This window comes from Festucalex cinctus, chromosome 1 (genome assembly GCF_051991245.1).
Source record: "Festucalex cinctus isolate MCC-2025b chromosome 1, RoL_Fcin_1.0, whole genome shotgun sequence".
NCBI lineage: Eukaryota > Metazoa > Chordata > Actinopteri > Syngnathiformes > Syngnathidae > Festucalex > Festucalex cinctus.
The window spans coordinates 4,608,847-4,635,964 of record NC_135411.1 but is presented as its reverse complement, the minus strand read 5'-3'; the positions used below and the strand labels follow the sequence as shown (position 1 = coordinate 4,635,964).

The following is a 27,118-nucleotide window of genomic DNA, read 5'->3' as shown; positions in this document are numbered from 1 at the left end:
CACCCAAGAGTCTCTGGTCTTTTTTTTTTTTTTTTTTTTTTTTTTTAAAAGATTTGAGCCAGGAAAAGTTCTAGTCGAGTGCCGGCAAATTATATGCACTATTGACGACACTTTTTCTTTTCTTGCTCGGCCGAATATCGCTGCCAAAAGTCAGGTGAGTTGTATCCGTAATTGACCTTTCGCAAACTCCGCCCCCCCAAAAGCATTGACCAATCACACATTTAGCAACCGTTGCTATGTAAGCATAGTCCGTCAAGCTTTACTCAGCTCTCGATGACGTCCATAGTCTGATTGATTTTATTTGATGGCTTACGAGACTGCTAACCACCATAAAACTTTACGGAAGAAGAGTGACAACCATTAACAAGCTCCGGACCTCCAAAATGATGAAGCGGTGTGCCTACGGAGTATGTAAATCGGACTGTGCTAAGGTAAGACTATGCTAACTCTATCGGGCTAACTAGCTAGCTGTAGTGTAGTTTGCTTTCGGGGCAATAACAAAACGATATCAAAGTTATTGTAGTTACTATTAATGAATAAAATATATTACTAGAATGTCACTGCCATCTAAGTTAAGCTTGTTCAGTCAGTGGTTAATGTTAGTTTAATGTCTTCTGTTAGCTTTTGCATTCGTCTAAATGTTGCGAGCTAACGTTAACACAAAGCTTCGTCAAGTTTGGCAAACTTAAGCGTCCTAATAAGTGCCCCGAGCTTATCTTGTTTTCATTTTTCATGCAGCATTTTGTGAACGGACACCCGTCTCCGGAGTATCCCAACCAGCCATATAACCTGAACTACATCCATGGCTAGGGTGACATAAATATTTTTTTTATGATGGACTGTAGAAAAGACTATAATGTAATCTATTCCTCGGGTCTGATACGTTCAACATTGTTAACCTCGTAACGTACACTAATACTAATTTGCATAATTTGTCGTCTCTATTGATTGGATGGTAAGTTCACGTGACATAGCTTGTCCTCGCGCTCGTGCGTGTGGACGTTTACCGCAGTCAGTCTTCGCCAGCAGCGATAGCAGGAAGTCTGGTGCTCACGTGTGTGCCGTGTCGTGAGTTGGTCCAGTGGTGTGCGTCGATGACTGGTGGGTCTTGTTCTTGTTTCTTGTCCGTGAACTTGTTGCTAGAATTAACCATAGCTTGTTTCTAAGATGTTTGTTACGAGTGCGCGCGGCGTTTCCTCATCCTCGCGTTGCCATGTGGCATTCGTGAGTTGATGTTACGCTGCTAAGCCCGAGACCGGAAGTGTTACCATTTGTTTCACAATAAGAGCGCATACTGTTTCACTATAAGAGCGCATACCGGAAGTCATGTTCTGAATGTCGCTAGCTTAACTGCGCTAATTTAATTTGCTTGTTTAGTGTGAATGCCTTAACCAACGTTTATACATTTGCTTATTGGATTATTTCTGTCTTTCTTTAGGAAACCACACCCACACACCTACTCTCTCCCACTGCGCACATACACCCATAGAAACAGAAACATATATATATGAAGATGGAAGAAATATTGTACTCATTCAACTGAATCAAATAATTTAATTGGAAGTAAACCAAAGAAAGCCAACCCTGGTGTGGACTATTATTTGGAACCTTGCTCTGAGTCGGCCTCAAGTGGTGTTTGGCCAACACCCCGGTGTGAAGACAGCTCGCTCACCTGAACCAGCAAACCATTAGCATTCCTCCCCTACATTGAAGGTCCTTCGAGCCGGATCAGCTGTGTTTACATCAAGATGGATCAAGACTCAGAGCATGAAGATTATGATGCACGTCCCCGACGACAGATTCGTCCCCCTGCCCGCTATGAGGATTATGAAGTGGATTTTCAGGACCGCAGCATATGGAGGTACAGAGAGGACGAAGAGGTCCCTCACCTGGAGGATCGGGCCAGGATGACCCCCCTCAACTCAGCGTATGATTTTTCCCGACCAAGCCACATGCAGCGGCAGAACACTAATCTCCCAGAGATGGACAGGTACTATGGCAAGGAGCAGCAACCCCAAGAGGATCTGCTTGTCTCCCTACTGACACCAGAACGGAAGATGTCCCCTGTTCACTCTACTCCACTTCATGCGATGCAGCCCCGTCACCCACAAGAGGACATAAGATCTGAATTGGAGGACATCCGTCATGAGAGACATCTCCTACAAGAGACACAGCGGCACTTGGCGTCAGAACTCATAGACATGAGAGCTCTGCGGGCCGATATGAAGCAATTAGTAGATGCTTTTCAGAACTTTACAAGCCGATCTTCTCCTGTCTGCAGACCAGAGATTGTACAGTCCCCACCATTGGCTGCGGCTGACGGCCCCGAAGAAGATGACTGGCCTACTCCACCTGTGTGGTCGAGTTCAGTGATGGACGAGATGGCACTGGCTGACCTTCCACCACCACCACCACCAGGTAACAGTGTTCAGAGAGCAGCTGCACATCCACATGTTGAAGAAGAGGATATCTCAACCCGTCTTTCACCGCCTGTTGGAAGCCGTACATATAGGCAGCCAACCGCATATAGTGCCGCTCCTCTTACAAGACAGTGGTCCACTGCTCATGACCACCATCACTGGTCGCCCCCGCCTGAGTCCAAATATCCGGTAATTTCCGGTTGCAAGAGTGAGCCAGGAGATGGTCCCCAGCCGCCTCCTGCCAGGCCAAGGATGCAGCTGCCACCTTCTGGACTGAACCCAGGCAGCATGGTAGCGTCTAATTACTATGGACCACGCCCGACCATAGGCAACTTCACCCGCCGTGATCCAAGGGAGTTTGCACGCCTGAAGCTGTCATTAGAGAACCTCCTACCCCCAGACGCCACTGAACGTTTTAAGTATCAAGTGTTGGTCGATCACCTGCAACTAGAAGAGGCTCAGTTGATTGCAGATGCGTACCTCAGCTCACCAACGCCTTTCTCCGATACAATGGCAGCCCTGAATGACAAGTTTGGTCAGCCCCATCAGATAGCATTGAGGCGGATTTCTACCGTGATGGATGCTCCTGATGTCAAGAGAGGAGATATTGCTGCATTTGAGAGGTTTGCACTCGTAGTACAGTCGTTGGTGGGAATGTTAAGAACACTGGGCCCTGAAGGAGAGGCCGAGCTACAGTGTGGTTCTCACGTCGCCCGCCTGTTAAGCAAGTTACCACCAGAGCAAAGAGCTGAATTTCGACGCTGCATGTTCTACCGAGGCATCCAACTACACACCTTACCCGACTTGGCAGAGTGGCTGAAACACGAGGCATGGTGTCAGGACACTGAAGGACAGTTGGCATTGAGAGAAGCTAAGGGGAAGTCAGCCCCTAAACAAGATGGTCGACAGAGCAGTCGCCCCGTTACTGTCCTCCATGGGAGGGAGGATGCAAGCACTAAGTCAGAAACTCAAGCACTAGCCAATGCCACGACGGTGAGAGGTACCAAGCCATTCTGTCCATTCTGCAACAATGAGACTCATTATCTTAGCAAGTGCACCGCCGTTTCCAAGCTCACCAAAGATCAGTTGACAGAATGGATTAAGACCAACAGGAGATGTTGGCGTTGCGCCCGGTCTCATCAAGCAGCCCAGTGCAACTTGAAGAAGACCTGTAACCTCTGCCAAGGTAGACACCTCCAGGTCCTGCACGAAGTCAATATGAGGCCAGCCAAAGTACCAGCCACACCCATAATGGGAGAGAGCCACACTACGAGGGCTACAACTGAGGTGCTGTACCTAGACCGACCCACAGATGGCAGCAGAGTACTCTTGAAAGTCGTCAAAGTCTACCTTCATTATGCTGATCGTACACTGAGCACCTATGCTATATTGGATGACGGTTCTGAGAGAACCATGTTGTTGCCAGAGGCCGCAGAGAAGTTGGGCGTACAAGGGACTCCAGAAGACATCCCGCTTCGTACTATCCGACAAGAGGTCCAGGTGCTACGAGGTGCATCAGTCTCATTCTCCATTTCCTCCCCTGCTAAAACGAAGAAGAGGTTCAAGATCACGGCTGCCTTCACCTCAGCCCAGATCGGACTAGCTAGTCACAACTACCCGATGCAGCAGCTCAGGAAGAAATATAAGCATCTGATTGGCCTTCCCTTACCAAACATCACCGATGTGACACCTCTACTTCTCATTGGGAGTGATCATCCTCACCTCATCACCCCCACTGAACCCGTCAGGTTGGGACCTCCAGGAGGACCTGCAGCAGTCTGCACTAGACTGGGCTGGACGTTACAGGGCCCAGCAGGTGCAGTCTGCCACCTTGCACAACCACAGCAGTGCTTATTGACGACACTAGCCCCTTCGGCGAAAGAGTTGATGAGGCACGTTGAGAGACTATGGCAGGTCGATACGATCCCCTTCAGAAGTGAGAAACTGGTTACTCGCTCAAAGCAAGACCATGAGGCCATTACTATGCTTGAGAACAAGACTACAAGAGTAAATGTTGACGGCGTACTCCGATATGCCACGCCGCTGCTCCGCCAGAAAACCATGCCACTTCTTCACTCTACCAAAGAGTCTGTTATGCCCATCTTGCGGAGTGTGGAACGACGGCTGGCCAAGGACTCGGTCCAAGCTGCTGCCTACAAAGAGGAGATGGAGAAACTGATCAGGGCTGGCTCAGTCATCAAGTGTAGCTCTGAAATCCCGGATGATGGAGGACAGGAAGCATGGTACATCCCCCATCATATGGTGCGCCACAATGGAAAAAACAGACTGGTTTTCAACTGTTCCCACCAGTATCAAGGTCACAGCCTAAATGATTACCTGCTTCCTGGGCCGACACTCGGAGCGTCACTTCTAGGCGTTCTTCTGCGCTTCCGTGAGCATGCAGTAGCCATCAGCGGTGACATCAAAGGCATGTTTCACCAGGTCCGACTCCTCCCCGAAGATCGCGCCCTCCTCAGGTTTGTCTGGCGGGATTTCAGTCAAGGGGAGCCACCTGCGGTGTACGAGTGGCAGGTGTTACCATTCGGAACAACATGCAGCCCCTGTTGTGCCACATTCGCCTTACAGCGACACGTCTACGATAACAGCCAGCCAGAGGAGGATGTGAGGATCTCCATTGAAAGGAATTTCTATGTGGACAACTGTCTCCAAAGTATCCCGACCGTTGCAGAGGGGAAGCAACTGGTAGACAAATTACGAGCCCTCCTAGCTTCAGCTGGTTTTGAGCTGCGTCAGTGGGCCAGCAATGAACCCGAAGTCATAAGTCACCTCCCAGAAGAAAGTCGCTCAGCTAGCGTGGAGCTATGGCTAGCACAGCACAAGACAGATGCTCCTGAGTCCACTCTAGGGCTAAGATGGCTCTTCCACACTGATGTACTTGGTTACAAGCATCGTCCAGTGGAGTATGGCATTCCAACAATGCGCAACATTTATAAAGTCTTGGCCAGTCAGTATGATCCTTTGGGATTCATCTTACCCTACACAACCCGGGCTAAGATCCTAGTCCGGCACCTCTGGGACAAGCACCGTGGATGGGATGATCCACTTCTGCCGCAGGGGCTCCTGCAGAAGTGGAAAGTCTGGGAGGAAGAATTACAAATCCTGCCACAAGTTACCCTGCCTCGACCATACTTGCCCAAGGATGTGGATCCCTGTGGTCTTAACCAAGAAATGCATGTTTTCTGCGACTCCTCTGAAGAAGCTTACGGTTCGGTGGCGTACCTCCGGTCCACTGATAAGTATGGCCAGGTGCATTTGTCATTCCTGATGGCTCGCTCCAGAGTGGCGCCCAAGCGATCTCATTCAATGCCACGTCTGGAACTTTGTGCAGCCCTCACTGGGGCCCAGCTAGTACAGATGCTAAAGAGAGAACTTACTATTGACATCAAACGGATAATTCTGTGGTCCGATTCCACAACTGTCCTGACCTGGCTGAAGTCCGAAACATGCCGATTCAAGGTCTTCGTCGGCACCCGCGTGGCAGAAATTCAGGAGCTGACCAGTGGGCATGTCTGGAGATATGTCGATTCAGCAAGGAACCCCGCGGATGATGTGACCCGAGGCAAACATTTGAGAGAGCTGGTGGAGCCCAATCGCTGGAGTCAAGGCCCCTCCTTTCTCCTCCAGAGTCCCGATACCTGGCCAGAAGATCCTTCTCTTGACCAAGTACCAGACACCTCCGAGCTACGTAAGTCGGTCTTCTGTGGAGTCACCACAGTGACCTCATGTCAACACACCTTAGATTTAGAGCAGTTCAGCTCTTGGAAGGATCTGTTGGAGGCAACAACGCAGGAACTGCACGGGGCGGCCGGCTCCGATGGTCCTCCTGCTGCAGAAGAATACCGCCAGGCTGAGAAGGTGCTTCTCCGGAGAGCTCAAATGGAGAGTTTCCCCCAAGAGTACAGCTTACTGAAAAGGGGCAGGGTGGTCCCGAGAAACAGTCGACTTATCACTCTATCGCCTGAGCTAGATGATGATGGAGATCTCATCCGAGTCGGAGGAAGACTCCGTCGAGCAGAGGATTTGGAACCTGGAACCCTTCACCCAGTTGTCCTCGACCCGCACCATAGAGTGACCAAACTACTGATCCAGGACTTCGACAACCGACTTCACCACCCAGGCCCTGAACGGGTGTTTGCTGAGCTGCGACGCTCTTTCTGGGTTCTTCGTGGGCGTGAAGCGGTCCGGCGCCACCAGCATAGTTGCTTTGATTGCCGACGATTGAGAGCTAGGCCAGTTGTCCCACGAATGGCGGACCTCCCAGTAGCTCGGCTTCGCTTATTCAAACCTGCTTTCTATTCGACAGGGATGGATTGCTTTGGACCTTTTGAAATCAAGGTGGGCCGCCGTCGAGAAAAAAGATGGGGAATCATCTTCAAATGCCTCACCACCCGAGCAGTCCACTTGGACCTGCTGACTGCCATGGACACAGACTCCTTTCTGATGGCTCTTCGTCGGTTCAGTGCTCGCCGGGGGACACCCGCAGAACTGTTGTCTGACCAAGGGACGAATTTCAAGGGAGGAGAAAAGGAACTACAGAAGGCTTTCGCTGAAATCTCACCTGCACTACAAGAGCACCTTGCACCTCAAAAAATTGCCTTCCGATTCAACCCCCCAGCTTCGCCCCACTTTGGAGGAGTGTGGGAGCGCGAGATACGCTCAGTCAAAGTTGCCCTCTCTGCCACAGTTGGTGCACAACCTGTTGCCGAAGAAGTTCTCCACACAGTGCTGATCGAGGTGGAGAATATTCTTAACAGTAAGCCTCTTGGCTATGTTTCTTCTGATGCCCGCGACCCAGATCCAGTGACGCCCAATGTTCTCCTGATGGGGCGGCCTGATGGCTCACTACCTCAGGTCGTCTATCCAGAAACCGAGCTTCTCAGCCGCCGCCGCTGGAAGCATACACAAGTCCTAGCTGATCACTTCTGGGCTCGTTTCATCAAGCTCTACGTGCCAAGTTTTCAGACTCGTCAGAAGTGGCAGGCCACATCAACGGACCTCACTCAGGACTCTGTGGTGATGATTGCCGATCCTCAACTTCCCCGAGCCTTGTGGCCCATTGGGACTGTAACTAAGACTCATCCAAGTCCTGACGGACGTATCCGGTCCGCCGACGTGAAAGTGAAAGGAAGGGTTTATACCCGGCCTGTTGCTAGGCTGGTGGTCCTCCCTATGCTTCCTACAGAGAATGAAGAAGACAACGCTACCGCTGCTGTTCCACCATAGACTTTGAGCCTTTTATTGATGTGCAAATGTATTACATACATTTGGGGGCGGCTGTAGAAAAGACTATAATGTAATCTATTCCTCGGGTCTGATACGTTCAACATTGTTAACCTCGTAACGTACACTAATACTAATTTGCATAATTTGTCGTCTCTATTGATTGGATGGTAAGTTCACGTGACATAGCTTGTCCTCGCGCTCGTGCGTGTGGACGTTTACCGCAGTCAGTCTTCGCCAGCAGCGATAGCAGGAAGTCTGGTGCTCACGTGTGTGCCGTGTCGTGAGTTGGTCCAGTGGTGTGCGTCGATGACTGGTGGGTCTTGTTCTTGTTTCTTGTCCGTGAACTTGTTGCTAGAATTAACCATAGCTTGTTTCTAAGATGTTTGTTACGAGTGCGCGCGGCGTTTCCTCATCCTCGCGTTGCCATGTGGCATTCGTGAGTTGATGTTACGCTGCTAAGCCCGAGACCGGAAGTGTTACCATTTGTTTCACAATAAGAGCGCATACTGTTTCACTATAAGAGCGCATACCGGAAGTCATGTTCTGAATGTCGCTAGCTTAACTGCGCTAATTTAATTTGCTTGTTTAGTGTGAATGCCTTAACCAACGTTTATACATTTGCTTATTGGATTATTTCTGTCTTTCTTTAGGAAACCACACCCACACACCTACTCTCTCCCACTGCGCACATACACCCATAGAAACAGAAACATATATATATGAAGATGGAAGAAATATTGTACTCATTCAACTGAATCAAATAATTTAATTGGAAGTAAACCAAAGAAAGCCAACCCTGGTGTGGACTATTATTTGGAACCTTGCTCTGAGTCGGCCTCAAGTGGTGTTTGGCCAACACCCCGGTGTGAAGACAGCTCGCTCACCTGAACCAGCAAACCATTAGCATTCCTCCCCTACATGGACAAAGAATAACAATGACTGATCTGATGCTTTCAAAGACAAAAAACCCCCACTAATGTTTAGCTAGCTATAAACACCGAGGTTTAGCTAACTTGCTGACCTAACAGTAATCCTCATATTTTAACAATACTAGACTAATATAAGTAAGAAAACTTACCCGGCAGTACAAGAGCACGACTGGTCCATAATGCTGTGCTGGTTGCATCTGAAGTATAGGTCATGGGGTTTTCTCAGATTTAGCGTGCGTCCTGTATGTTTCCCCTTCGCTGGCTAATTTAATATTATGACTATAACCCTCCACTGCATATTGTAAACCTTTTTGCCTCGATCTGGAGGATATTGCACTGGTATTGCTCCAAAAGAAATCACTAATACACGCCGGTGTAAGTCTTCCCGTCACGGCTTGTGCTGTCGGAGGCACCAAGCTTGACGGACTATGCTTACATAGCAACGGTTGCTAAATGTGTGATTGGTCAATGCTCGTTTGGGGGGGCGGAGTTTGCGAAAGGTCAATTACGGATACAACTCACCTGACTTTTGGCAGCGATATTCGGCCGAGCAAGAAAAGAAAAAGTGTAGTCAATAGTGCATAGAATTTGCCGGCACTCGACTAGAACTTTTCCTGGCTCAAATCTTAAAAAAAAAAAAAAAAAAAAAAAAAAAAAAGACCAGAGACTCTTGGGTGGATTTACAGATTTACAGTCTGAGGTAAAACAGCAAGGATGTTTTAAAAAAACTGTGCTACTAATAATTCTGGGGTACATTATCACAATTCATTCTAATCCACATTTATCCAGATTTCTCCTTACTTTGGAAGCATGTCTTATTTTGGTATATTTGAATTTGATAATAATGTCGATACACAGTTTCATTTGATAAATCTTATGATTATTCTAGCGAAGTTTTACATTCATAAGTCTAAATTTACACATAAGAAACAATCCTTTATTGATTTTTTTTTGTATCCATGAGAAATTATTTTTTGTCATTGTCTGGTTGTCTGTGTCCAAAAGCTGTAAAAACATATAACTATTGCAAACTTATAATTTATTTATATGATTTTGTATCAAACTATTTTCTTTTCTTTCAGTTATACTATTGATTTTATTTGGTTTAGCTTTTGTATGTTTTAACTTTCCTGGCGTGTTCTATGTTCTAATTGTTTATAGTGTATACAATGATTGTATTATTTCCCCCCCAATAGTTTGTATACTGATTGAGTGAATAGAGATTTAAAAAAAATAAAAACTAAACTGGGCTACTCGTATGTACAGGAAGTAAACTTGTTTCTTCTTATTCGTCCAGTGCAGTTTAAAGGTCTATTTATTTTTCTTATCCAAATGAATCTAGAATTAAACGTATAATTTTATGAGCTCTTTTTTAAATTATTTTTTTAAGTAAAATTAAATATTAACATTTTCGTGACATGAGATTTGTCCAACTGTGATTGCCGTAGATTTCACGTGGTAGCAGAAGAGCGACTCCATTCCAGGCACGACGCGTTTACGCTCGGCTTCACTATACAAATAATTCAACACGAATTCGTACGGAACGAACTGACACATCGACACTTTGCCCCGTCACTACTTTATTGAAGTCAAACATAATTGCTACGTTTCGTGTCTGGTTCAATCGTATCTCTCGGCCCTCTTTATTTTGCCTTAGCTTAGCTTAGTTTAGCTTAGCTTGCTAGGCGCCAAAAAACGAGACGCGTTTGCTATCGACAAATTGGCTCAGCAGACGTCAATCGTGAGCGTAAAGTGTCGTGAATATCGTGTGAAGATGTTCACAATGGCGAAAGTCAAGTACGAAGAGGAGCTTTGTGGAGCACAGGAGGACAACGAGCGACAACGTCAACTGCTGGACGCCGTTTACAAGCAGCCTCGAGTTGTGTTGAACAGAGCAGGTTTGTCACTTGTTTCATCGACACTTTTCAACCATATGTACGTTTTTATTTCTGTAAGGACTCTTCACCGGGTCACTTTGTTACGATACACAGTTAGTTTTTTTCTTCAGTCGGTTTGGTACATTTCTCAGTCGATGAGAATTGGATTTAGCAGAGCTACAACTGAGGCAAAGCTAGCCGCCTTTTCTTTTTACGCGGTCAAGTCAGCCGCACTTCATTTTTTCTGTTCGCCCTTTTCTAGGATTTACGGTAGTGTGCTCGAAGAGACGCTGGCGCGGAGAATGTGACCGAGAACAACATTGGGTTTTCAAAATAAAAGATCGGTTTTCAAAAATAAAATTGAATTCAAACGCAGTTTAAAGTATGCTTGGTTTTATTATTATTATTATTATTATTATTATTATTATTATTAACAGTTTAAAAGCTGTTTCACCATAACAGTACCAATTCAAATTTCACTGGGAATGCACTCTTGTGGGGTGATATTGAGCAATAACATTGATATGTACAATATTAAGTCAACGGTAATTTAAAATGAAGGAAATGTTGAAATTGAGAAAAAAATAGGTGTGTGTCATCGAGCAGACATGCCACTTTGAGGCAGAACTAATTTGGGGTCAATAGGTCATATGACCTAGAAGCTATTAAGCAGAAAATAAGTGGAAGTCTAAAATGAAAAAAAAATAAATATAAAAGGTGGGCATCATCTATCAGACATGGCACTATGATGCAGCATTGGTTGGGGTCAATAGGTCACATGGCCTGGAACCTATTGAGCTAAGAAGCTGAAATTTACAGATAATGAGAAAAAAAATTGTTAAAAATAAGCGGAGGTCTTTTTTGAATATGTACAATTTTCTCTTGTTGCCTCCAATATTAGTTGCTGATGTCATGTTGATCAAAATGTATGCTGTGTTAACCCTCGTCTCACACCTTGACTCCGCAACATTTTTGCATTGTTTTTTTTGCATATTTATTTTTTTGCACAATGAAAAATGGTTGAACAAGTTACAATACGTCAACCATATTTCTATATATTCCCAGTAGCCTTTTTTTTTTTTTTCGAGGCAAATGTTAACTTTTACTAATCAAAAATCAATTCAACCAATGAGCAACCCGTTTTCTGAAATTTGTGTTTTCATCTCTAATATTCTAATATAAATTATGGTGAAAACAGTGCCTCTGGATTGGCAGACCGGGGTGGTGGTCCCCCTTTTTAAGAAGGGGGACCGGAGGGTGTGTTCCAACTATAGAGGGATCACACTCCTCAACCTCCCTGGTAAGGTCTATTCAGGGGTGCTGGAGAGGAGGGTCCCTCGGGAAGTCGAATCTCGGATTCAGGAGGAGCGGTGCGGTTTTCGTCCTGGCCGTGGAACAGTGGACCAGCTCTACACCCTCAGCAGGATCCTTGAGAGTGCGTGGGAGTTCGCTCAACCAGTCCACATGTGTTTTGTGGATTTGGAGAAGGCGTTCGACCGTGTCACTCGGGGAGTCCTGTGGGGGGTGCTTCGGGAGTACGGGGTACCGGGCCCCCTGATACGGGCGGTTCGATCCCTGTTTAGTCTGCATTGCCGGCAGTAAGTCGGATTCGTTTCCAGTGAGGGTTGGACTCCGCCAAGGTTGCCCTTTGTCACCGATTCTGTTCATAATTTTTATGGACAGAATTTCTAGGCGCAGCCGAGGCGTCGAGGGGTTCCGGTTTGGTGGCCTCAGCATTGCATCTCTGCTCTTTGCAGATGATGTGGTGCTGTTGGCTTCTTCAGGCTGGGATCTCCAACTCTCACTGGAGCGGTTCGCAGCCGAGTGTGAAGCGGTTGGGATGAGGATCCGCACCTCCAAATCCGAGACCATGGTCCTCAATCGGAAAAGGGTGGCGTGTCCTCTCCGGGTCGGGGATGAGATCCTCCCCCAAGTGGAGGAGTTCAAGTATCTTGGGGTCTTGTTCACGAGTGAGGGCATGATGGAACGGGAGATCGACAGGTGGATCGGTGCAGCGTCTGCAGTAATGCGGACTCTGTATTGGTCCGTCGTGGTGACGAAAGAGCTGAGCCAAAAGGAGAAGCTCTCGATTTACCAGTCGACCTACGTTCCGACCCTCACTTATGGTCACGAGCTGTGTGTCGTGACCAGTGGCGTTCCTAAGCAACTTGGTACCCTCGGCAGGATTTCTGGTAGTGCCCCCCCCTCCCAGAGCGTGCACAACTTATTAGACCAAACACAAACACGACCCCTACTCAAATTATTAGACCAACCACAAAATATTTACATTTAGAGCATTTCCCACAGTTATTTTATACTTAATGGTAGAACCGTACGTCACTGTGGTATTTTCGCTGTAGAGGAAGAAAATAACGTGGAAAAAATGCTGCTGAAAAGTCAACTTACTGTAGGTTTGGCAACACAAGATGGCCGCCGCCAGCTTCACTTTTCACTACAGCATGAGCAGCCCAGTTAATTTATGACGTCCGTGCTGTATCACCCTGCACATCCACCTGAGAATCTGGCCGTGATCAGTTTTTTTTTTTTTTTTTTTTTTTTTTTTGAAGGTTTGAGCCAGGACAGCTTACTCGCATTTTCATTTCATTTTCTTAACTAAAGAGCCAGACCTGTCACCAGAAAGAGAGTGCAGGGGGGACATTACCTTTTTTGGGGGAGCACACTTCATCAACCTAAATCTAATGTTGTTCAGGTTGAACAGTGGCATTGTGACAACTGCAAAAGCGGCGGAATGACTGTGACCCAGCCCCTTCTATCTGAGATTAGCTAGCAGTTGCCTTCATTTGCTTTTTGGATTTAGGGCTGTACGATATGGATAAAATTTCGGATCATTTTTGCCAGACATCTTTATTCTTTGGTCTTTGACTCAGCATGAAACTTCGCATCATTTCAGTGTTTTATGGTGCCTTCTGTAATTTGTGTTATTTTTTTTATAGTTATATTTACTTATTCACTTCCCTACATCTTATATATATTTTTTATTTTTTTTTGCTTTTATACTTACCTACTTATATTTACTATAATTAATTTTATTTTGTGTTATTTTCTTTCACTTGTGTCCACTACGAGACTGATTTCTATCCCATGCACTTTGTATGCAGCAATGGATGTTGTAAAGTGCTTGATAAAAAAGATTGAGTCGCCAGGAACTACATTTCCCATCGCGAGATGCTGTGACTATCGCGTGACCGGTAGCGAGACTGGGAAAATCTAACATGGCGGCGCTCTGCTGCTAAAATAGAATTAGCTTTATATTTCTAATTAAACCCGAATTTAATGATTAGATAAATTCGATTTTTTTCTTTTCTAAGAAAGATCGGAAATATTATCCAGTGTGGACGACCTCGAACGTATTATTGACGATCATTTTTATAGCTGCGCGATGGATGAGCCGGCGGCTAGTCGGGATAATCCTTCGAAAAAAAAAAGGAAAAATGACTCGTCAACAGACACGGACGATTTAGCAACCGCCGACGTATCGGTGAGTATGCTGGATTCCATAAATAAAAAACTTGACGTCCTCTGTCTTATCCGCGAGGACGTCAAAGAATTAAAGGCAAGTTTGGAATTCGTTAGCCAACAGGTAAGCGATCTCCAATGCGATAACTCCGAGCTACGCTCCTCTCTCGTCGCTGTCACAGCCGAGTTGGAGACGATTAAAAAGGAAAATAAAATGCTAAAGGAAACGGTCTTAGATGTTCAATCCCGTAGTATGCGGGAAAATCTAATATTCTCAGGTATATCCGAAAATTCTCCAGATAATCCAGAGGGTGAGATAAAAAAATTCATGACATCATCGCTAAAGATCCCACAGGAGACGGTAAATAATATCTCTTTTTACCGTGTACACCGGCTCGGAGCTCGTAAGGGCAATAAGCCCCGTCCTATTATTGCTAAGTTCGAACATTTTAAACATAAAGAATTGGTAAAAAGTAAAGGACGGGAGCTCAAAGGGACATCTTTCGGGATGAATGATCAATTCCCAAGAGAGATAAACGAGCGGCGAAAAGTACTGTTTCCTATAATGAAACAAAATAGGCAGGAGGGTAAACGGACTTCGATGGTCGTTGATAAATTATATATCGACGGCCAGCTATTCCGAAACCCAACCTCGACCCCTTGGCTGTTCTAACTGACAATTGGTAGAGCCGAGCATTGTGTGATTATTTGACGTATGTATATGTATATGTATGTGTATGTATATGTGTATATATGTATATATATGTATATGTATATGTATGTATATGTATGGATAATGGGTTACGAAATAGAATATGAATTTATATTATGCATAGGCTATATAGTAATAATAATAATAATAATAATAATAATAATAATAATATAGAAATATATTCTTAAAAAAATAAATTAATAATAATAATAATAATCTCGCTTAGGTCACCATTTACTGGTGTATTGTTATGTTGAATCCCCCACAGATTTCCTTCACACTCACTTCCCCCCACGTTTCTTCACTATTATACTTATCTACTTGCTATCTCTCTCTTTATATAAATTATATAAATTGCCTAATTACTCTTTTGCTATCCTACAATATGTTAATATTAATAAGCAGCTTATATAGATGTATACATAAGACTGAGTCTATATTGCTTGTATGCAGAAATTAGTTCTGGTCTCCTGGAATGTGTGTGGCGCTCGCTCCCAGGCAAAAAGAATAAAAATTTTAGACCATCTCTCAAAATTTAAGGCAGATATTTGTCTCCTACAAGAAACCCACTTACAAAAATCAGAAGAAAAATTATTTATAGATAAAAATTTTAGTCAAGTTTACTCTGCCTCCTATAATAGTAGACAAAGAGGTGTCTCTATACTTATACATAAGAATTTATTCTTTACTCTAAATAATATAGTAACAGATTTAGAGGGCCGATATATTATTATCCAGGTAACTATATTTAATAAAGTATATACAATTGGTAATTTATATGCCCCAAATAATGATGACCCTGATTTTTTCCATGAATTTTTCTCTCGGTTACTCGATTTAGCAACAAATTCTACTATTATTATTGGAGGTGATTTTAACACGGTCTTGAACCCGTTAATAGATCGTTCTAATAATACGATATATACAAGGCGATTACGATCCGCTAAAGTAATAGATGAATATATGGAGGATTTTGGCCTCAGCGATGGCTGGAGACTTCAAAACCCAACTAAGAAGGAATTTACTTTCTTCTCTGCTGTGCACCGATCATTCTCAAGAATTGATTTTTTCCTTACAAATAATTCTATTGTTGATAAAACTGCTATAAAAATACATTCTATAATTATAAGTGATCATGCACCAGTCTCCCTCACTCTACAAATTGACTCTACCTTTAAACCTCCCCCGATATGGCGTTTTAACATCTCATTACTGAAAGACGTAGAGTTTGATAAAATTATTAGAAGGGAGTGGGCAGATTTTTTGGAAATAAATGACTCTCCAAATATATCTCCATCTCTTCTCTGGGAAGCAGGGAAAGCGGTAATTAGAGGGAAAATTATATCATATTCAACTTATAAAAAGAAACAGGATCAAAAATTAGAAAAATACCTGGAAGATAAAATTAAACAACTAACGGATGAATATGTATTAAACCCAAATAATCAAATATGGATAGAACTACAGAATATAAAAATACAGTTAGATAACATGTTATCTAAAAAGACAGAGTTTATAATACAACAGTTGAGATATAATAATTTTGAACATAATAATAAATCAGGTAAATTCCTGGCAAATCAACTTCAACGGAATCGGGAAAAATCTCTTATAACGGCTATTAAAGATATAAATGGTGAATGCACACAATCACCAGAAGAAATTAACCATATTTTTTATAACTATTATCGAAATCTATACACAGAAATTAATAGACCTAACCCTGAATATATTGAGGAATTCCTAAACAGCTTAAATATACCTCAGTTATCTATTGAACATAAAGATATTCTCGATACCCCGCTTACTATAGATGAGTTGTATCGTGCTTTAGACAGTATGCCTAATGGCAGAGCACCTGGTCCAGACGGCTTTCCGGCTATATTTTTTAAACATTTCTGGTTAATGTTTGCTCCATTATTTCTAAGAGTAGTAACTGAAATTAAAAGTAAAGGTGATATACGTCAAGATATGAATATAGCAGCAATTAAACTTTTATTAAAGCCAGAAAAAGACCCTACCCTCCCGTCAAGTTACCGACCGATATCACTAATTAATACCGATATTAAAATTATCGCTAAGGCCTTGGCATCTCGATTAGAGACGGTAATCTCGACAATTATTCATAGTGATCAAACAGGTTTTATTAAAGGTCGTCATTCTACTAATAATATTAGGAGACTCTTTAACTTGATTAGTATGTCACAGCGGTATGATAAAAAGGCAGTTGTTATTTCGCTGGATGCAGAAAAAGCATTCGATAAAGTTAACTGGTCCTTCCTCTTTGCTGTCTTAAATAAATTCGGCTTCGGGGAGTCATTCATTCAATGGGTCTCAATATTATATGATTCTCCTAAAGCTACAGTTACTACTAATGGGATTACATCACAGAGTTTTACTTTACAAAGGGGAACAAGACAAGGGTGCCCAATTTCTCCTTTATTATTTGCTATATTTATTGAGCCGCTTGCATTAGCTATACGTCAGGATGGACGGATCCAAGGAATCCACTCCGGGACAATAGAACATAAAATTAATCTATATGCCGATGATATATTACTCTATTTAGAAGAACCTGCTATCTCGCTAGGGGAAGCATTTAAATTAATAACTAAATTCTCTCACTTATCAGATTACTCTATTAACTGGACAAAATCAACATTATTACCTATTACAGAAAATTCATGGAATCCTACAAGTCAGGATCCACACTACTCCTTTCCTACAGGTAATTTAAAATACTTAGGTGTTAAAATTTCACCTAAGTTAACTGAATTAACTTCTTTAAATTTTTCACCATTATTGGATAGTATCCGTAGTGACCTGGAGCGCTGGAATAATCTTCCGATCTCTTTAATAGGACGGATAGCTACTATAAAAATGAAAGTTTTACCAAAGATTAATTATTTATTTTCAATGATTCCATTTAAACCTACGTCTAACTGGTTCCAATCGCTGGACTCTGCTATCATAAAATTCTATTGGAATAAAAAAAAAGCCAAAATTAGTCTATCTACTCTTCAGGAAAGTAAATCTAAAGGAGGTTTAGAGGCACCAAACTTTATGTACTATTATTTAGCTAATCAACTACAATATCTTGTGCTATGGACACAACCCAACAGAGATACTAACTGTTGGTTGGAATTGGAGCAGAAGGATTGTAATAATCTTAGACTGTCAGATTTACTCTTTATTACAAAATCAATAAGACGACATAATTGTTTTAAAAACCCAATGATAGCCGCCACCCTGACTGCCTGGTGGAAGGCATTAGAAATTACAAACTCCCAATTGGCGCCCTGTGGGCTCTCTCCCATTTGGCATAACCCCGACTTTCAACTTAATAATCAGTCGTTCCATTTAAGCCTATGGGAGCAGAAAGGAATTACACACCTTCATCATCTTTTCTCAGATAATAAGTTTATATCGTATACAAACTTGGTCCAGAAATATGAAATAAAAAAGGGAAATTTCTTACATTATCTGCAAGTTAAAAATATGGTTAAGAAACAAATCCCAACACTTCAGGATACGCTCCAACTGCCTGTCTTAGCTAAAGATATTATAAAGCTTTCTCCAACAACAATAAAGAAAATATCAAAAATATATAAGTTATTTTTATACACAAATAAAACGTATTTACCGACTTTAAAATGGGAAAAAGACTTGTCTATAGTTCCGGAACCAGACTTTTGGACCCAAATCTGTGAAAATTTATTTAAAATGACCAAACAGACAAATTTGCAACTTATCCAATATAAGATACTTCATAGAACATATATTACACAATATATGATGAAAAAAATGGGACTCTCTGACTCCGACATTTGTCTCCAGTGCTCACAAAACACTGCCGATACTTATCTTCATGCTTTATGGTCATGTACTCCAGTGCTGCATTTCTGGACTAAAATCTTGGAAAAGCTCGCTGATATATTAAACTGTAGGCTTCCTTTATCTCCAAGATTGTGTTTACTAGGTGACTTAACAATAACTGAGCTACCATGTAAACAATCTCAATCTATATTCATAGCCCTTACTATTGCTAAAAAAATAATCCTTGTCAATTGGAAAAATAAACAATCTCTAAATATCGACCACTGGTTAAACTTACTAATAAATTATATCTCAATGGAAAAAATCTCTGCCTTAAATAAAAATCAAGTATCAAGATTTAAACAAATATGGTCTATGTACATAGAATATTTTAATCTCAATTTGGCAACTTAATCCTGCCAAGATTCTGCCTGTTAACGAGAGCCACCACATCGTTACAACTTCTGTTTTCGCTGCTCCTGTATTTGGTATTTTGTATCTGATTGTTTTTATTTTTATATAGTCAGGAACCTAGTTGCTGCTAGTGGGCTCGAGCATACCACACTATACGACACTATACTCAATAACTCCTTAAGATCTATTTCTAGTGGGCACTAAGCATCAACACTTGGTGTTACTGCATGCTAATTAGTCAATTTTCTTGACGCCGTCCCCTGTGGTCGGGCGGGGGTTGTTCTGCCCCCCCCCCCCCCCCCCCCCCCCACCCCCGTTGTCTACTCGGTGGCGGTTGCGTCTTGGCCGCTCCCTGGGCCCCCTGTGGGGTGCGGTGTTGGGGTGCTTCCCCTGGTGCCCGGGGCGGTGCCGTCCCGGCGCGGTCCGCTGCTCCGTGCCCGGCGGCGCGGTTCGGGGTGGGTGGGCCTCCGGTGTGCCCCGTGGTTCCCTCTCCCCTCCCCCTTCCTCCCCCCCGTCGCCTCTCCCTCCTCGCCTCCTCCCGCCCATCCTCCTCTGCCTCCCGGTCCCTTTTCCCTTGTCGCCCTCCCTCCTCCTCTCCCCCCCCGCCTCCTGCCCTGCAGCCGCCCTTTCGCCTTCTTGTCGTCTTCTCCCCGCTTCCCCCGCCCCCCCCCTTCCCTGTCTGCCCTGCGGCCCCTCCCCCTCCCTCTCCCTGGGCCTGGGGCTCCCTCCCCGGCCCGGGCGTCGGGCTCCGGGGGCCGGGCGAGGGTTTGGGGCCTGCCCCACTCCGGTTTAACTCCTGGCGCCCCGGGCGGGCTCCGGTGGCCGGTGGGCTGTCCGGTAGCCCTGCTGCGCTGGCTGTCCGCCCATTGTGGTGCCGGGTGGATGAGGTGGGGGGCGGCGGGGGGTGGGGGTGCTGGGGGGCGGGCGTGCCACCTACACCCGCCGGGTTGGGTGAGGCCCCGCTGGTCGCTCCTCTTACTCACTTCACTAGCTTGCACTATACACTTTGTAAATATACACATAGGGCACACAACACATTTCTTGGTGGGGTGGGGAAGGGTGGAAACACCGTCTTCACCCTTCAACTCCCCTCCAATTTTAATGCACCTCACGTCCAAGGGGAGGGGTGAGTTGGGGCGGGGAGCCATCAGAGGGGATGGACTGCAGTGCCTGGCAGCGCTGTGGTCCCCCCCATTTGTGTCCCTGCCCCACCACTTTGTCCCTCCATTCCCTTTTTTAATGCACCACACATATACATATTCATTTTTTTGGGGGGGATACGGGTGTGTCGGAGTAGGGGAAATTTTTTCCCTCTGCTCCGACTCACCTGCTCCCAATTTTAATGCACCACACGCACACACTTGTATATACACTGGGTGGGGCCACATTCACGGTGTAAGGGTAGAGCTCGCCAGTCGGCGAGCTGGCGGACTCAGTAACAGGGTTAGGTGTCACTAGTACTCTGGCGTGACGACCGGGGCCTCTCCCCACCGGGCTCGGTGTTCTGGTGTTCCGCCTTCTCCCCTGGTGCTTCCTCCTCTGCTTCCCCCCTCCCGCCGCTGTGCAAATCTCGCGCGGCTGGAGGTGGGGTGGGCACATCTTCCCTCTCTGCGCTGCTGCCCGGTGCCGGTTTCCGGGGGGGGGGGGGGGGGTTCTCGCGGGGGGGCCGGGTTCGCGGGGGGGGGGGTGGCGGCCGTCGTGGGGGGGGGCGGCTTGTTTGGGGGGGGGTGGAGGTATGGGTGGGTGGGGGGTTGGGTGCTGGGGGTCGGGGTGTGTTCGGGGGTTTGGGGATCGGGGGTGGTGGGGCCTGGGTCGTGGTGGATGGCGGGTTTGGGTGGGGTGCGGGGGGGTCGTGGGGGGATGGGGCTGGGGACCGGTGGGGCGCTGTGGGGGCCCGCTGGGCCTCGTTCTGCGGCCTTGGGCTCGGGGGTGTGGGCCGGGGCTGGGGCGGGGGTGTTCCGGGTGTCCGCTCGGGTGGCTTGGGGGTGGCCTTGGTGCTGCCGCGGCCTGGGGATTCCCGGGGGGGGGGGTGGGGTGCTCGCTTTGCTGGACCGCGGTTGACGGTTTCTTTCTTTGGTGGTGGTCCTTATGCATGCCAGATCCGTCGCACCAGCATCTACTGAAACTCAACAGAAGTACCCTCTCCCTCCCACAGCCCCTTGAATCAGTTGGTGCTGGTGTCTGTGGTTCTCACTTTGCTTTATCTATCCTTCCCTCCTTCCTCTCTTTAGTTTTTCCTCTGGTCACTTGAGATCTTAATTTATTAGAAGTATGAGGTTTCTGGGGTTGGCATAAGACTCCGGTTTTGTAACCACGCAGGAGGGGTCTTGTTGGTGCTGGACTTCACTTTGATGGATTGGATGTACTGGCTTCTATTGATCTCACTCTGCCTTATCGATCCTTCCCTCCTTCCTCTCTTTAATTTTTCCTCTGGGCTCTTGAGATCTCGCTAAATTTGCTGGAATTTAGAGGCTTCCGGGGTTGGCGTAAGACTTTGATTTTGTAATCATGGGGAAGGCAGGAAGTGTTTGGTCGGTGCTGGATGTCACTTTGATTTACCTTTCTTTTCTCTTTATTTCTTTTTTTTTCTGACCTTTTCTCTGGTCTCCTGACCATTTAAATCTCACGACTCTGGCAAGATTCTGAGGTACCTGGTTGAGGCGAAGGGTAATGGGATATTTATAAGGTTTTAGGTGAATGAATGAGTATAAATTTATACGTATTTGCACGTACGCACACGCACGCACGCAAACGCACGCAAACGCACACACGCAAACGCACGCACGCAAACGCACGCACGCAAACGCACGCAAACGCACGCACACATACACACAAAAAAAAAAAAAAAAAAAAAAAGAGCAATAATGACAAGACGTTGAATCGGTAAGACTACCGAATGAACAATTCTGAGCTCTTCAAAAAAAAAAAAAAAAAAAAAAAAAGATTGAGTTGAGATATGTCGATCATATACAGAAACGACATATGCGTTCAGTGAAAAATATCAATCCATTAGGATGTGTAAAGTGCTGTTTATTATTATTATTGTTGTTGTTGTTGTTGTTGTTATTATTATTATAACTTAGTGACAGTCCTCACCCGTGACAAACTTGGCAATAAAAAAAAAAAGAAAAGAGGATTCAACTTACATTGTACTGCAACTATGCTTTAGTGATAAATAATTTTATACTCCAAAGTATTTGTTGTGTATGTGTGACTGCGTGGGTCTGTTAACCGCATACTGTGTATTGCTACAATTTGTCCGTGCTGTGTGGCTTGACTAATCAAAACAAAAGTTTGCCACTCACTTGTGAACGTTGTTTAGTGGACCAGTGAACGCAGGATTCCCAACCATGTCAACTGTGTCATCCTGGATCGAGGTTTGGCGTTTGCTCACTGCTCAGTCATTGGGTCAGTGCCGGCCGGCGAACGTGCACCACTATCGAACGCGGAAGTAGATTTGGCTAATGCGCGTCTCCGGAGCGCGCGTCACCCCCCCCCCCAATCCCGATTACCATTGGCTAGCCGTAGATGTCAATCAAAGCCAAATTTGAAAGGATGTATGTGGTTGGCTGGCAAGCCATGCTTTACTTGAACAGAAGGCGCACGTTTACGTGACTGATAAAAGTAAAAAAAATTAATAAATTCTCCTTTCCCTGTCATCCTTTTGCTCACGAGCGCCCCTAGCATCTGCCTAATCTGCCTAATGGCAGGAGCGCCACTGGTCGTGACCAAAAGAACGAGATCCCGGATACAAGCGGCCGAAATGAGTTTCCTCCGCAGGGTGTCCGGGCTCTCCCTTAGAGATAGGGTGAGAAGCTCGGTCATCCGGGAGGGACTCGGAGTCAAGCCGCTGCTCCTCCGCGTTGAGAGGAGCCAGCTGAGGTGGCTCGGGCATCTGGTTCGGATGCCTCCTGGACGCCTCCCTGGGGAGGTCTTCCGGGCATGTCCCACCGGCGGGAGGCCCCGGGGACGACCCAGGACACGCTGGAGAGACTATGTCTCCCGGCTGGCCTGGGAACGCCTTGGGATCCCGCCGGAGGAGCTGGTTGAAGTGGCTGGGGAGAGGGAGGTCTGGGTTTCCCTCCTAAAGCTGCCTTCCCCGCGACCTGACCTCGGATAAGCGGAGGAAGATGGATGGATGGATGAATTTATGGTGAATGCTAGGGCTGGGTATCGATTCAAATTTCCAGGATTTGTTTGTGTGTGTTGAATGTGTTGTGTGTGTGTGTGTTGGGGGCGGGGTCGATATATCTATACATGGCTTTATGTATCGATATTGGGATATGAAAAGGCGTATCTATACGGTATCGATATATCAATATTTTGAACCCAGCCCAAGTTAATTCAATTGAAATAGAAAGGGCGTATGAAAACAAATTCCTTGTAGTAGTTATTGATGATAAATTATTTTGGAAGCCACACATAGAAAATGTTAAAAGGAAAATGTCAAAAATCATAGGGATACTCTATAAAACTAAGGATGTCCTGAACATGAACTCATTATATACATTATACAGTTCATTATTCTTACAATATCTGACCTATTGTGTGAAAATCTGGGCAAATGCAAATAAAACAAACACCAACTCTGTATTCAAATTGCAAAAGAGAGCTATAAGAATTATTAATTAATCAAAATATACTGAATCAACACATCCATTATTTATTAAATACAATGAAATTTTATGACTTGGTTGAGTTTAAATTAGCACCAAATTAGACACAGTCCTTATGATATAAGGGGTGCACATGTCTATAAAAACAAAACAAAAAAACAAGAACAAATATTAAGCAAAGGTGTGTATCTGTTAGGTGTTAATTTGTGGAATCATTTGGGAATTGCCCTGAAAGGATGTGACTCACTTGTTGAGTTTAAAAAAAATGTTTAAAAGTAAAAAAAAATAATAATACTTGTGTATAGATTTGTTATTCATTCACTCATGTGGCCCATGTGATAAACTTCAATATAAAATACATAACATCACAATAAATTAACTTTACCAAACCATGTGTATCTTGTGTCTCGCAGATGTCGGTGAAAAATATATTTTTCCTGAGCGGCAGGAGCCAGAGTTCCCTGGCGTGAAACAGGAGGAGGACTTGGAGCCTCTGCAAGTTAAAGAAGAGCAGCAGCAACAGCCTCCCAACATCAAAAAAGAGGAGCAGCTGCCACCATACATTGAAGAGGAGGAGCACTTCACAGAGTTGCCCGTGACTGGTGTCCATTTGAAGACTGAAGATGAACGTCAATATGAAGAGAACAAAGGGGCGGAGTCTCCAAGCAGACAACAAATGACAAATGATGACAGCCGGTTAGCTCTTATGTCAGATGGTGAAGACGCGTCACACGCTGCTCACACTGCTGACGATGAACAGTGTGAAGATGATGTGACATGTCACACTGATGGCAAACGGTGGAAATCTTCTCAGTGTGGAAAAACCTTTGGTTCCAAGTCTCAATTGAGAAGACACGAGATGGGCCACACTGGTCATAAACCCTTTGCTTGCACAGTTTGTGGTCGAAAATTTGCTCGCAAGGGACACTTAAAAAGACACACAAGAACCCACACTGGAGAGAAGCCCTTTGCCTGCTCAGTTTGTGGTAAAAAATTTACTGCTAATGAAACGTTAAAAATACACACAAGAACCCACACTGGAGAGAAGCCCTTTGCTTGCTTGGTTTGTGGTCAAAATTTTTCTTCCAAGGGATACTTAAAAATACACACAAGAACCCACACTGGAGAGAAGCCTTTTGCTTGCTTGGTTTGTGGTCAAAATTTTGCTTTCAAGGGATACTTAAAAATACACACAAGAACCCACACTGGAGAGAAGCCCTTTGCCTGCTCAGTTTGTGGTAAGAAATTTTGTGAAAAGGAAAAATTAAAAAGACACACAAGAACCCACACTGGAGAGAAGCCCTTTGCTTGCTTGGTTTGTGGTCAAAATTTTTCTTCCAAGGGATACTTAAAAATACACACAAGAACCCACACTGGAGAGAAGCCTTTTGCTTGCTTGGTTTGTGGTAAGAAATTTCGTGAAAAGGAAACATTAAAAATACACACAAGAACCCACACTGGAGAGAAGCCCTTTGCTTGCTCGGTTTGTGGTAAGAAATTTCCTGAAAAGGAAAAATTAAAAATGCACACAAGAACCCACACTGGAGAGAAGCCCTTTGCTTGCTCAGTTTGTGGTAAGAAATTTTGTGAAAAGGAAAAATTAAAAAGACACACAAGAACCCACACTGGAGAGAAGCCCTTTGCCTGCTCAGTTTGTGGTAAGAAATTTCGTGAAAAGGAAAATTTAAAAATACACACAAGAACCCACACTGGAGAGAAGCCCTTTGCTTGCTTGGTTTGTGGTCAAAATTTTTCTTCCAAGGGATACTTAAAAATACACACAAGAACCCACACTGGAGAGAAGCCTTTTACTTGCTTGGTTTGTGGTAAGAAATTTCGTGAAAAGGAAACATTAAAAAGACACACAAGAACCCACACTGGAGAGAAGCCCTTTGCTTGCTCGGTTTGTGGTAAGAAATTTCCTGAAAAGGAAAAATTAAAAATACACACAAGAACCCACACTGGAGAGAAGCCCTTTGCTTGCTCAGTTTGTGGTCGAAGTTTCTCTAGGAAGGGAAATTTAACAACGCACACGCGAATCCACACGGGAGAGAAGCACTTTGCTTGCTTGGTTTGTGGTCAAAATTTTTCTTCCAAGGGATACTTAAAAATCCACACAAGAGCCCACACTGGAGAGAAGCCTTTTGCTTGCTCAGTTTGTGGTAAAAAATTTACTGCTAATGAAACGTTAAAAAGACACACAAAGACCCACACTGATGAGAAACCATTTGCTTGCTCAGTTTGTGGTCAAAGATTCCCAACAAAGGGCAACGCTGAGAGGCACAAGTGTGCTGGTGAGAAAAGCGGTTGATGAATGAAGCTTGATATGATCTCATTTAGGAATTGACATTTAAAATGGTGCAGAAATTTCTACCGCTAAATGAATGATTGATCTGTGTACTTGTATCGTGTGTTGTGTCTTAGCCTATTTTGAAATTGAGTTTGTTCTGTCCCTCATAACTACAGTAAATTGAGGCATATTGCTCAGTCAATTTTTGTTTTGTAGAAATGTTATGTTCTATTTTTGCCAGTAGATGTCGCCCTTGTCATTGTGTGTTCATGTGTTTGATTTTGTTAAGTGAACCGGAGCCGCCTAGTGGCGAAGCAATGAAAATAGCAGCTATGTTTTTGAGGACCTGCACACGCAGTCACAGCACGGGAGGAAACGCAAGATTTTCCTCAAGTCTCATCATTGTTTTTTATTTCGGAGCCTTGGCAGAGCATAATCTGTAAGTCATAACGCTTTGACGTATTTGTGTTTGTGATTATTTTAGGTTTCTTGGTGGTGAACTTTCTTTGAAAAGGCGCTGACTCGATGTTATTAGCCGTTAGCTGCTAACCTGTGCTAAAGTTATTGTTGGCCTACTTGTGTTAGTTAAATGGTATTTTTCACACTGTACACTTATTTGTAGACAGAAGCATTTATGACTTGTTTTAATCTGTATGTTGCAGTTTCACAAAATAGAAAAGAAGGAAGTAAAGAGCCACGACTACAGCAACCACGTGTCTTTATTTGGAACTCTTTCACATGTTTAGCTCGCTGCCTAAGTTGCGCTAACTGAGGGCAGAAGAGAGTTTGTTTTGAAAACGTAACATCAACCTGACAAGTGGCTGCAGATTCTAACTGACGGCTATAATCTGTCATCTGTACATGTAAATGTCCGTTCATATGTAGTTTGCCTTATATACATATTAAAAGGCTGTTGTTGAACACATTATTTTAGGTTAATTAATTATGCACAAATTAGCGTGTCAAAAAAATAACGCAACTGATCGCGAGTCAATGCAAAATTTGGCCCATTGAGGTACACAGAGTAGACTGCAGGGGGCACCACTACAGAGTAGCACGAGCACACCGACCTGTATATATGACTGGATAGCAGATAGCCCTTACACGCCCGTGCAAGCCGTTGAAGCCACAGGGCGGCCATCTTGCTCCTACCATCTCGTCAGTGGGTGGACGGTATGTCCACTTTGAGGACCCCTTTTTTTTTTTTTTAAATCACTCAGTTCCATGGACAGCATGATTTATGGTGATTTAAATTTGTTAAAAACAAGAGGACTTCGGACATTTTCCAACTTGCCTTAAGGCGTGTAAATGATATGTTACATG

At 44.5% G+C, this 27,118-nt stretch overlaps 3 protein-coding genes across 4 annotated transcripts in view; all 3 read left to right on the top strand.

Annotated features, from left to right (window-relative positions):
- Positions 1-27,118, top strand: part of LOC144007226 (uncharacterized) — a 137,783-nt gene that overhangs the window by 37,520 nt on the left and 73,145 nt on the right. The window lies entirely within an intron of this gene.
- On the top strand, positions 164-8,458 carry LOC144006560 (uncharacterized). 2 transcript variants are annotated; one of them, XM_077505463.1, is made up of 2 exons: positions 164-431; positions 1,439-8,458. In XM_077505463.1, exon 2 carries the CDS (start codon positions 1,749-1,751, stop codon positions 7,662-7,664), a length of 5,916 nt encoding a protein of 1,971 aa, XP_077361589.1. In that variant the 5' UTR covers positions 164-431; positions 1,439-1,748; the 3' UTR covers positions 7,665-8,458. The 2 variants fall into 2 exon arrangements, with proteins under 2 accessions (XP_077361589.1, XP_077361598.1); XM_077505472.1 differs by lacking the exon at positions 164-431 and adding an exon at positions 737-811.
- LOC144007020 (uncharacterized) lies at positions 10,058-27,068 on the top strand. Its single transcript, XM_077506264.1, has 2 exons — positions 10,058-10,491; positions 23,919-27,068. The coding sequence occupies exons 1-2, from the start codon at positions 10,368-10,370 to the stop codon at positions 25,814-25,816; spliced, it is 2,022 nt and encodes a 673-aa protein (XP_077362390.1). The 5' UTR covers positions 10,058-10,367; the 3' UTR covers positions 25,817-27,068.